At 45.1% G+C, this 12,653-nt stretch overlaps 1 protein-coding gene across 1 annotated transcript; it reads right to left on the minus strand.

Moving 5' to 3' along the window:
• Nucleotides 1–5,308: 5,308 nt before the first annotated feature.
• On the minus strand, nucleotides 5,309–10,317 carry LOC125552958. Its single transcript, XM_048716681.1, has 7 exons — nucleotides 9,934–10,317; nucleotides 8,837–9,028; nucleotides 8,447–8,719; nucleotides 7,771–7,873; nucleotides 7,190–7,308; nucleotides 6,521–6,676; nucleotides 5,309–5,973 (listed from the first exon to the last, which is right to left on the minus strand). The coding sequence occupies exons 1-7, from the start codon at nucleotides 10,225–10,227 to the stop codon at nucleotides 5,380–5,382; spliced, it is 1,731 nt and encodes a 576-aa protein (XP_048572638.1). The 5' UTR covers nucleotides 10,228–10,317; the 3' UTR covers nucleotides 5,309–5,379.
• Nucleotides 10,318–12,653: the final 2,336 nt, after the last annotated feature.

A 12,653-nucleotide genomic window follows, 5' to 3' on the forward strand; every position in this document is an offset into this window, starting at 1 on the left:
GTGATCGTGATCGACTGTTGTCTTGTCCCGTCGATCATTCGACCGTGGTGTTGTTATAGAGCGTGAGGCCGTTGCATGCACGGGAAGGCGAACGTACGGAGAGGAGAGAAGCCACGTCATCGTGTCAACGGACGGTCTCAGCTTTGACCTGGTAAATATAGCTTGATGCACGTGCTGGCCAATAATCTGTTGCATATATAGCACACACTGGACCTCATCCACGCTAACTAGCGCGGAAGAAGCTCGTTCGGTCGTACGTTGTGTCCTGATGTATATTCGGTTTCCGTTTCTTTTTGGTTAACCATGCTAAATTCGAACTGGCCGTAGCAGAGATGAAAATCGAATTTTTATACAAGTATCAAAAAAATTGTTCTTTTCAGGTTCGATGTCGGTTTGGCCTTTAATTCGTCGGTTTTTATGCCCACCCTGAGCATTAAGGCTCACTGATGTGTCTCCTTGCTAGGCGACCGATGATTCTTTCACGATACTTGGCCGACGCTAGTTAACCACCGTGGATCAAATTACTACTTGAAATGAGACGCGGGATCACGGTGTTGTGTGCGGGTCGGACCTAAAAGGTCATGTGCAAAACAGTTTTTTCTGTGGGGGTTGGGGGGGGGGGTTCGATTTGTGAGACCTCAGTCGGGGGTGGGGGCTTCCTTATCTTGTGTAATCTCGTTCGTGACATGCCATGAGCGCCATATGGTGATGATCAGCACCAATGCACCATACGCTAAATGTCCAAGAGCGGCTCCAGAACCTCAAACAACCATTTCGGCCTTGTGTTGGGAACAAACTGACGTCTAGCAGTGACCAATCCTTCGTAATCGCATGCCACAAGTCCACCGCTCAAGGGCACCTAAATGTAGCATGGAAGTTAGCCTCATTCCATTCCACACAGGGGGAAAATATTAATGGGCTACAAATGGCAAGAAAATTTGTTAGACCAAGTGGCCAGATAATTAGTCACGAGCCGCCATGCGAAGACGCATACCTTAGGGGGGCAGGGCACCTCATATGGTCATCCAAGTGGCGCGACGACCATCCAGTGCTCTGCTCATAGCACATATCAATGGACGCCCCGAGCTCATCCATGGTTAGGCTGTAGGCCGATCGAATGGTACACATGTCATTCTTTTCTAGAGCCCATATATACGAGGATATCATCGAGGACATGCAGCAACGTCCAGGTACGGTGATGGCGTCGAAGTCAACCAGAAAAGTGTCATCGTAGGGGGTCCATCCGCTTAGAACCATGCTCGTACAGATAGTCCACCGCGCAGTCCGCAGGTACCATGTGATGTGATGGGCTTCCAATCATGCTTCCTCAAAAGCCATCTATCTCGCGAGATGCGAATATTTTTGGTGTTGCCAACTTGACAATCGGCCCTTTCTTCACAAGTTTAAGACCGTGTTGGATGCCTTGCCAAGTTACAGAAGCATTGCCGGAGAAAACCATATCTTTGAGGCACCCCTCCGGATAGTACCGAGCTTTCAACACCCACGCACATAAAGCTATCAGTTTTAGTTAGGAGGCGTCAAGCCTGCCGAGCGAGCGGCGATTGATTAAACACCTTGAAGTCTCCGAAGGCCAAGACAACCTTCATTTTGCGCTTCAAAATATTCGTCTAGGACTGCCAATGTGTCTTCCTCATTCCTTCTAACTCGCCCCACCACAAGTTCCGAACCATTATGTTCAAGTCATCACAAACTGAGATCAGAGGCATGAAAACGCCCACTATATATGTGGGTATGGTCTGGGTCACCGCTTTGATCATCATCTCCTTTCCTAAGAGAGAGAGAGGGGGAGAGAGATTGAGGGATTGAGAGAGGGGGGGAGGGGGGGGTCGCCCCATGCAATAATTTTTTGGGTTTAAACGAGCTCGGAGAACAGGGCGGAATCGGTGGTTGGTGAGATTGGCAGTGATGTGGGTTGGAAGAACGAGCTAGGGCGCAAGGGTCCGAATCAAGGCGCTGCTGGCGAACAGAATAGTGGCGGTACAGTATCGCTTGCTCAATGATGAGAAACAAGGAGCAAGGATTAATTCCGGAGAGAGGAAACTAGCGAGCGATTAGGGGGATTTCGGGAACGTGGCAATCTAAAAGTCGGGGGGTTAAAACGGGGTGGCATACCTTGGTGGTCAGCTAAAAGACCTATCCTTAGTGCACGAGGCGTGTGGGGATTGCTTAGTAGTGTTTCCCTGGTCTAATTTCTAAATGTGTCTTTAGCTGTTTATGCGTTTCGCAGATAGTACGATTTTCATTCTGGCAAAGTGTCCACTCAAAACCTCCAAACAGTGAAAAATTGAAAAATTTAATTAGAAGATGGACCATCTGGTTGACAAGGAACGGCACAATGCGAGTGTGGGATCATAAGCAGCCACTTAAACACAATTTCTCATAGATAACCCTCTCTTGAAGAAACTTGTTCATCACCGAAGCCTCGAGTTAAAACCCCTGTGGGGATTGCAGCTTTGTGGATGCTGGGGGGAGCATCACCACCCGCTGCCGTCCAAATGCCCGTAGGTGCCACAACGACTCGTCGTACCCAATGCGCTGCCACGAAGGTGGACGCCGCGGAGGTAGTGCGTCCGCGTGCTGTGTGCAAGTGCGTCCAAGTGATGTTGTGTGTGCTAGTGCGTGTGTTGTGCTGCAGCTGGCCTGCTGGGGTAAAGGCAGGGTGAGCTTTCGGAGCGACCGTCGAGGAGCGCGTTCGCGATCAACCCCAGCAGCCGGGTGGTGGTGTTCCAGTTCCTGCTCCCACCGCCGGGTGTTGCCGCCATGGAAGGGTGCGGTGGCGGCGTTCTTGCCGATGCACAAGATGTGTTTGACATAATGCCAAGAGAGAGAGAGAGAGAGGAGTCAACATGTGGCGTTTTTTACCAGGTCAGCCCTGACGGGTGGGCCCGTCGTGTCATAATCCGGGTTAGTTTTTAAGCAAATGGTCATCAGTGTTTTCTGAAACGATATGCCAAAAAGGTGGTAGGACAAAATAAGAATAGGTAGTCTTTCGGAACCCTGACCGTAATACCGGTAATGTTATGCTATTTACTCCTATGCTAGCACAAGGGATTGGGAGGGATGAACTGAAGGTGCTCCTGAAAGCAAAACTTTGATGCTTGTAGGTTTATTTTTGCTAATAGAAATTGTACTAACAGGGTAGCAACACAATCCGGCAACTTATGGCTATTCCATGAACATGTTATAAGGATATGCAGCACTATGGAATTGCACTGTATGCCGAGTGTTTGGCTCTACGGCAAGTGACTAAATTTTGTGTTTTGACCCTTTTTCTGAAACCTATTTGAGATTTGACCCTAGTTTGATTTTTTTTAGATCTGATCCTTTTGCTACCGCCAGAGACCATGGCGGTAGGGTATAACAGCCTACCGCCAAGGTCCCTGGCGGTAGGGTTGCATGCCCTACCGCCAAAAAACTTCTAAGTATTGAACACAGTGCGTGCTCGTGCCTACCGCCAAGCACCTTTACGGTAGGGTTGTGCAGGCTACCGCCAGCCCGGTTGGCGGTAGCGATGTTTCGTACCGCCAAAGTCCCTGGCGGTAGGCTGTTAGACCCTACCGCCATGGACTCTGGCGGTAGCAAAAGGGTCAGATCTCGAAAAAATTTCAAACTAGAATCAAATCTCGAATAGGTTTCAGAAAAGGTCAAAACACGAAAATTTGCCACGGCAAGTGCCAAACCACAGCACTCAGCAAACAGATATACGCCGATTGCGTTTGTCTGCAAACTGCAGAACACGGCAAGAGAGATTGCTTTGTCGAAACTCGGCAAAGAACATATATGCCGAGAGCCATACAGTCGACACACAGCAATAAGCTGCCACGTGTTACGTCCGTTTGCACTTGAGACGTCTGGGTTGACTTTTCCCAAGCACCATGGTAATGATCTCAGCATAAATTTCACATCGTAAAAGATGGCCCACATGTCAGTGACAGCTGTCTCCATGTCTAGTAAGCAGCTACGTCATGCAGTCCTGGCCCACGTCGACCTGACAGATGGGCCCATAGGCCCCACCTGTCATTGAGTCATTCGTGATTATTTTCATTGCATAAATTAAATCCAATAAAGTTTTTGCCTAGTGTGGCTGCTCTCAGCAAAGACATGGGCAATGTGTTAGGTGCCACGTCTACCAAGAGCAGCCTCTCGGCCAAAGTTATGTTTTCTGAGTGGCCCACTCAGAAAAGTCTTTGCTATCGCCCAGGTGACCCCTATACCGACCGCCTCCTCTCGGCGAAAGGTTTTATTTCCGAGTGGGTTCTAAAATGATATACCAAACTGGTGATAGGTTTTTGTGACAAAATAATAATACGTAGTTTTTGGACCCTAACCTTAATATCGGTAGTTTTATGCAATTTATTCCTATGCAAGCACAAGGGATTGAGAGGGATGGTACTGATCGATTATCAGTGTGCAATGTCAATTATGTCATGGCTAAACTGAAGGTGCTCCTGAAGCAAAACTTTGATGCTTATTATAGGTTCATTTTGCTAATAGAAACTGTAACAGGGTAGTAGACAATCCGGCAAACTATGGCTGTTCCTTGAACATTTGCTTTCAGCTAGAGAATATGGCTTTTTGATATGCAGTTATGTTACACATAATCTAGCCAAAAAGCTTTTAAATTGTACCTGAACACAAAAGTGTGTATGCACTGTGAATGATGATTTTTTACTTCGGTTTATGTGATTCAGTGGAGTGAATATCGTACAAATCTGCTGAGTTGAGCTTTTTTTTACTCCCATAAAGTGACAACTACAGTGAAAGTTCCGCAAACTGAATTTCTTTCATAGGAAGCAAGGCTGGGGGCCGATGGTTCTCTGTGATGACTAATGAATGAACCTTGAATCTAGTTTCTCTCATGTTCTCTTTGAATTGAAAAAGAGCTGTGATGGAAGCATAGAATTCTGTTTAGAGCATGGAATCAAACCACTTATGTTCTCTTCGAATTAAAAAGGAGCTGTGATGGAAGTATATAATTCTGTTTAGAGCATAGAATCAACACGAAAATGATGAAGAGCCATTCCTTGCTGTGGATATGTCATATACGCATTGCTCTAATTCGGAGCCTGAAAGACCAACTCGAAAATGAAGCTCCACCCCTGCGAGAATTAAAAAACCTTAACCTAAACTATTAGCAGCCGAGACCCCCGGGATTCCCCTCCCCGTCACCCGCCGTGGCGAACAGAGGGGAAACGAATCCACAGGCTTGCCAGGTGCACGCATGCATGAGGAGGCTCAACTTTCACAGGCTAATTTTATATAGTTGAAAAAAGAGAGGAAGTAGCAATGCTCATCGAGACCATATTTCCATTGATATAAAAGAATTGGATATAACCATGACTGAGTTCTACAACAGTTTCACGAATCATCTGGTGCTGTACTTACAATGTTATCGCTCTGAAGCTGTTCCAACAATAACTCCATTGTACTTATGTAACTAGGCATGTAATGCTCGTCTATCATATTTGGCGCGAGCCTTATTCTGCCATACAATTCTCTTGGCGTTTCATATATACTGATGGCCTCCTTGCTGCTGGTGCCTTCTCCAGGATTCCGGTCCGGTGAGGGCTGCGCGACCATATGAATAATTCTCCCGGGAGGGAAAAGTTGGCGCAGTGCAGGGGCGGACGGTGATTCTTTCTGTTTTTCTTTACCGCTACCGTTCAGATTCTGGGACGCTTCTTCCTTTGCTGTCGACGCCGCTTGCTCGGTGTCCAATGTTGCGTTGCTTTCAACATCCCCTTGTGATGCAGATACTGCTGACCCAGCAGCAGCCTCGACACTGACATCATCATCATTGTTAACTAGTATGACCCGTTCTTCAGAAGCGTCGACAGATACAACTGAAAGGTCATGTTCTGGATTTGCCACGAAATATGCTTCATGGATACAGTTAATCTTCAGCCCATTTTCTTCAGAGTGTGTGATTTCTACTGCTTCTTTCAGTAAGGGCTGCATGACAGAAGGAGCAAACTGTAAAGAAAAAGAACCTATATTCTCTATGTACACACCAGCATCAACTGATTAATATAAGCAAAATTGTGAGTTTTTTAGCCTTGTAGGTGCCCCTGGCTAGTTTAACCTTAGAGAAGCAGGGGCTCCTGAATCCGGATGTTACTCAGACAGGACCAGAAATGTGCATGGTGATGCTGGCACATTGTTTTATTGAGCAATGAACACGTATTGGTAAAGCTTGCATCGTCACCGAAAGGATAAGCATTGGCACTAATTGCACCAACTGCTAAATAAATAACAGCAGGATTTCAGACCCACTTTTGCTAGTGACATTGGTGCTGATTGTGACTGGATACCAGAACGAACCAGTGGATGGATCCCGACTGTTAGTAGTATAATGGCCACTGGTTTATCAAACTGCTGCACTACCAACATTGCTTGAGAGGTTTTTCCTCTCCAAATTTACGTCGTGGAAATATCATTGGATTGTTATTAAGTTCCGACAGTAAACTTCACATCTAGAAACGGCAGCATTTTTCGTTACCTCAGAAATGCTAGAGTTGGGATCTCCAGTCTTTCCCGTTGAATGAGAGATGGACAGCATGTGAGACTTCGCAAAAGCTATACGCTGACTTATTTTCGCGAATAAACTAAGGTGATCTTGATCCTGCAGATCATCCAGCTTCGATGATACCATTACCTGCAGTAGTAAGACAAGCAGCAATTCAGTCGTCACATAATCTTTTGGGGGGAATCTGATGTCATTATTCATAAAATAAGCATCATCGCTTTCACGATTTCGTGTCAGAATATCAATAGGTACGATTTACAATTTTAAGGAAAAAGGAAAGCTCCGTAATAAGATATAAGGAATATTTGTCCGTCTAAATCTATGGTTTGACTAACAGTTGGTCCAACAATATGTGTGCCATGTTAAAAGAAATGACAAGCTCGGAATCATATCCAAAAGCACGTTCTAATGATTTTGAATTTTCGAAATATAACAAAATAATGCACAATAATTATATGGTCAAAGTCCAAAATTGCATCCAATATTTTGAAACCTATGCAGTATATACGGGATAATAATGTATTACTTGCCGAGCACTTTAGTGTTTTCGTGTCAACTGCAAAAGAACTTCACACTGTGAAGGTCCAGTTTATAGTTTTTTTTTTACTACGTTGCTGTAAAGGACAGTGACCATCAGAATACCTCAGATCGCAAGCTCTCCATAGCAACTTTCGAAAGTGCTGGCACCACATCATCTCTGTTGACAAGAGAAGTGATGAAATCTTTGCCTGATTCCGCCAGCTCCCATGTCATACAGGCAGCTAAGTAGCAACAAAAGGTACTTCAGAGTTATGGTATTGTTTCTTTACAAACACAATATACTGCTATCAATTCTCAGTACCGATGATAGAATAATCTCACAAGTCAAATGCGATTGAACTAAAATTTGTGATCAACCATTAAATTGCTCAAAGGCATAAAGATATCTTTCTTATATCTGCTATGTCACAGTGAAGTAATGTTATTTTCTTGAAAGATTTTTCTGCCTAACAGGTAGCATGGAGGAAAAGTTTGTGTGACTACCAAGTACCAACTTGATCACCATTTAAGAAGAATCAAAAGGGCTAAAAGTTACAACTTGGCATACGCAAAATCAAAGGAAACATCTGATTATCTTAAAGGCAAACAGGATCCGAAATGCTCAGACAACTGTGATTGCAATGATAAGCAAAAATATATGTATCATGTGTTCAACAAGATAGAAAGCATGTCGAAGCACTTACCAGGACCAAAGGCCAGACATGTGCATGATGTAAAATCATGATGCTCACGAAGAATATATGTCAGAATTGCTCCAATGCCTGCTCCCATTGAGTGTCCAATGACCTAGCGCACAAGGTACATCATGTATTGGATTGGATCATTCGGACATGTAAAATGCTGTGCTAGAGGCAGAGGAATTTTATACGTGCTGTTAAATTGTTCCAGTCATATTAATTCAAACAAAACCTTATTCTTTCTGGTTTTCTGCACAGGAGTAAAACTAGCAGCACTGGATGAACCAGCCTAGGAGGCACACATCAATGTATATGTACACCAAGTTCTACTAAAAGAATATCAACACTAAAATGCATATCACATACAGCATAGATCATATAAACTGTAGCTGTGTAGAGCAGTGCTACCAGACAAGAAGTAGACTCTGACTTCAATAGTTCAACAATAAATGCTGAAATTGAAATGGTATAAATATCAAGCAGCTTACTGCCAGATCAAGGCTTATCGGTTCTATTGTACTTCATAGCACATGGTCAAATCAGTAAACTTTACACGGAGTCTCACAGTATAGACAAGCTTATAAACTTAATTCTCCTTACTATGCATCAACCTCCAATAGCTACTCACACATCAATAAATTCATCAGGAAGGTAAATAAAATAAGAACTTGACAAAAAATACCTTTATTTGGTAGTCAGGAAATTCTCGTACTGCATTGCGAAGAGGGGGCATGGCAAGGTTAGCGATCCAACGAGCTGCAGCAAGCATTCCACAATGTGCATACCCTAAAATTACGTTGTCAATCTGTCCTTCATTCAGAACTATATGGTGGAAAGGAACTTCAACAGAACTTGCTGCTGTCAGGCGCTCCTTAGGACTGATAGCACCGCGGATGAAAAGAAGAAAACACTTGGCTTTTTGGTCACGCACAAGTACGAAGGAAGGCTGCATAAGCTGCATGAAGTGAGGAGTCAAGAATGAGTCAAAATATGGGGGGCATTGCACAGAAATACAGAATAAGCAGAGTACCATAAAGCACGAGATAAGAAGAATATAGTGATACTTACTCACCCTCGCCCTAGACTTGTGGATGAGAACGTCTTCTTGACTGTACCCACCAAACTTCAGAAATTCAGAAAACCTATTCTTTGAGTAGAACATGCAAAGCTTCAGGTGGTCAAGAAGATAAGCTACTTCAGTATGTGCATCGTGACCTTTTAGTTGAAGGCAGTCACTTCCACTATACTCATGCTGCAAATTACCCTGGAGCACATGAAAAGAATAAAACAATAATCACCACATGTTTCGTCCATTGCATACACAATGTTTTCAAGAGCGCAATACAGAAGCATGACGGTAATACTTGGGGTATGTGGCCACACTTCATGTAATCAAAAGAAAATGGTAAACTTATGCTGATTGAAGATGTTGTGAAAATACAATTAGAAGCGTCTCTTGTTAATATCTGTAACTTCTGATTCTTCCGTACAGAACCACCATTTAGTGTTGGCCCTTGATACCATTCTCTGTACAAGTAATGACACTAGGAAAACTGATGAAACTGATCTGACAGATTCATGAAAATTAACAATGCTAACCGAAACGATCTTAACTGAAGCCCAAGTAAGCACTCACTGTGATCGGACACAGATCCCTCAAACAAAAATGACCGGAAATTACCAGGATCCTAATCCACTCCAGTAGGTGAACCAATTCAAGATATTGACCAAAATGAAAGCATTGGTTTCTCGGGATGGGAAACAGTAAGTTCAAACCTTCCTTGCAAGTCAACTCAAGTCAAATTTTAGACTGGTTAGGAATCTTGCCTTCGCAGCAAAATTTTCAGCACACACAGAATGAAAAGGCAAAAACACTACTGAATTTGTCTACTAGAACAATCTGCTGAAAAGCAACTTGCCGAACAGTTGAGCCAATCTTAGCACCCCGTCTCGCCCTGTGGGATTAACCACGCAGTATTAGCCTTAGAACTTCATGATCAACTACTTACCTTCAGCCATTGGTACAAAAGATCCCTTCTTTTAGTTAAGCACAAAAGCAGAGCAAGCAGGCGCACGAACAGAGACACGGAGCACAAGCGTAGTGCTGCCACGCAGAGACTGGCTACGGAAGCAAGAGGAAGAAGGGGACAAAAAAGCTTTCACACTGACCTGGCGCTTCATGTGGCGCTTGATCCCGAAGGCGAGGCCGTGGAGGCCCCACCGGCCGACGGTGAGCTCCCACGCCCGGCGCGCCGTGCGCGCGGCCACCGACGCGGCCTCGCAGCACGATACGGGAGGGCTGTGCGGCCAGGGACCCTCGCCGTCCTCCGGCCGCGACGCCTCCTCCTCCGCCGACGCCGGCCCCTCGGCGCCCGGCGGCCGGCAGGTGGTGATGAGCAGGTATACTAGGAGCGCGCCGCCCGAGGCTGCGACCGCCGCCGCGGCGGCCACGGCGGCGGGCATCGGGCCGGCGGGATTTGGGCGATCGCGTCGCTGGGGGCCGACTGGAGGCGTTGAAGAATTGAAGTGGCGACGAAGACGGGGGAAGAGTGAAGCTTGCCTTTGTAGAGGGGTGGATTTGAAAAAGTTGCAGTGGCTTGCAAGTGAGGGAGACTTGCCTTGCGGATCCCATGAAAATTTGAAAAAAAAAACAATTCCAAATAGCAAAATAGTTGCAGCATAAAGTGAATTCCCAGTTTCCCTTACTTCACCGAATTTACAACGCATAGCTAGTGTTTGATTCACTGCTAAAATTATCAGCTCATCGTACTTTCTTGACGTTGTCGCAACAATTTTTATAAATTCACGGGCTCACAGCTCAAACAAAGAAAAACTCACCTTCGCTTTGTACACGATGGTGAGTTTTCATTGATTTGGAACGATGCATGGAAAATATGGATTGCAGTTCAGACATGCCAAATGTCTCAAAGGTGCCGTGCAACTATTTATCTGACGATGAGACCGGCGTAGTGAACATGAGGCCCATACATTGTTGTCAACCGTAAGAAAATCCGAGGCACGATAACACGTCAAGGAACAAGCCGTCATGGCAACACGACATCTAGGCACGACGTCTAATGCCAGAGTTCGGCCGAACCCTGCATCTCCAAGTGGCCTTGCAGGGACGTCCTTCCCTCTTTTTTTTCAAATTGACATTAATCATCCGACAATGGAACCCGCGAGGACCTGATAATGTTTTTGACCATAAGTCACCGTGGCAGTCTAGATCGTCCCTCTCATGATTTACTTTGAGTTTTCCAACTTCTCAAATTTGTGTCTACGTTTTTTCTGCGAGATGATTTTGTGTCTACTTTGTGCTATAGAACTACGCCAAGTCCAATCTTGTACTCCCTCTATAAACTAATATAAAAACGTTTAGATCACTATTTTAATATTCTAAACGTTCTTATATTAGATCACTATTTTAATATTCTAAACGCAGTACACAATGAATGAGTCACAACTAGTAATAAACTCTCTAAATTTTGACCTGAACCTGTCTGAAAAAAAGAGAGAAGAAACCGTTGGCACGAAGTAAGTATGTACACATTTGAGAAAAAGCCCTCAGCAAAACTTGTAATCTTGACGCGGCACAGCAGTGAGCTCTCTGGAACATGGAAATCTGGATAGTCATGGAAGGTGGTGGGCCCGGGAGGACAGCGTGGACGTCACATGGAGGCGCCAATTGGTCAGCTCGACCCGACGACAGGGTCGCACACATACATGATTGCTCGGAACCCAAACCCAACCGCAATTCCCTCGCCCTAATATCCTAAGCTAACGCCGACACGTGGGCCCGATGTCCGCGGGACCGACATAGCAGTGGGTGGAGGCTCACGCACGCTCCAGGCGTGACGCCTGCTGCAGGTATGCTGCGCCCTCGTGGAGAGATGTGGCCGATAGGGCCGGTTGTTGGCAAACGGGCCCACCTGCAGTCCTTGCTGGTCCACGTGCGGTTTAGGTTTACATGATGCCAGTGGGCCTACGCCGAGCGAGCCGTTGGATTGAGCCACGGACGGCCAGATCCAAAACGATTTTCAAAGAAACTGGTTGTATTAAGTTTATCCTTTTTTGAACTTTTTTTACAGGTAATCCTTTTTTGAACTTTGGTTGGATTAAGTTCCAATTGGAGTGACCACATGAAACATGTGGTAAGCAATCCAAACAATTCAAAAAAAAAGTTCCAATTGGAGTGTTCGTCGAATTTTTGTAGAAGCTACTCGAGGTCCCTTGACAACGCACAAAAATACTTGTCTGAGGAGATACTCAAGGAGAAGATGACGCTTCATGCTCCTGTTAATGTTTCCCTGCCAAAGGCTGAAAAAACTGCATTGTCCTGGCCGGCACCATCAGTGGACAAGGCAGCTCTAAGTGTTGATGGTTCTTTTTCGAAGGCGGATGGTCCAATGTCGGCAGGTATGATATTAAGGAGGATTGACGGAACCGTTAATTTTGTAGCATACAGATTCTTGTTCAATTGTAATGACGCCCTTGAAGCAGAAATCCATACACTAATGCAAGGCATGGCTCTTGCTCTGTAACACACGGATCTTCCCGTCATTGCTCAATCAGACTCGGCAGTGGCCCTATCTGTTTTGACTGACAACTCTTTGGATTGTTCTACTTATGGTCACTTGGCTCTGGAGATTGAAGCATTCTTGGTAGAGCGGGAGTTTATCCCACAAAAGCTTCATTGAAATCAAAGCATTGGTTCAGATTGCTTGGCAAAGTATAGTCATACTGAATGTACCATAGCTGTGTGGCTACATAGAGGGCACCCATGTATCGAGGAACTCTTGTCTCTTGACTGTAACTCTATTATTATGGAATAAAACTCATATTTACCTTGAAAATAAAGTTCCAATAATAAAGATTAAAAAATCATCAGT

Source organism: Triticum urartu, chromosome 4 (genome assembly GCF_003073215.2).
Source record: "Triticum urartu cultivar G1812 chromosome 4, Tu2.1, whole genome shotgun sequence".
In the NCBI taxonomy this organism is placed as follows: Eukaryota; Viridiplantae; Streptophyta; class Magnoliopsida; order Poales; family Poaceae; genus Triticum; species Triticum urartu.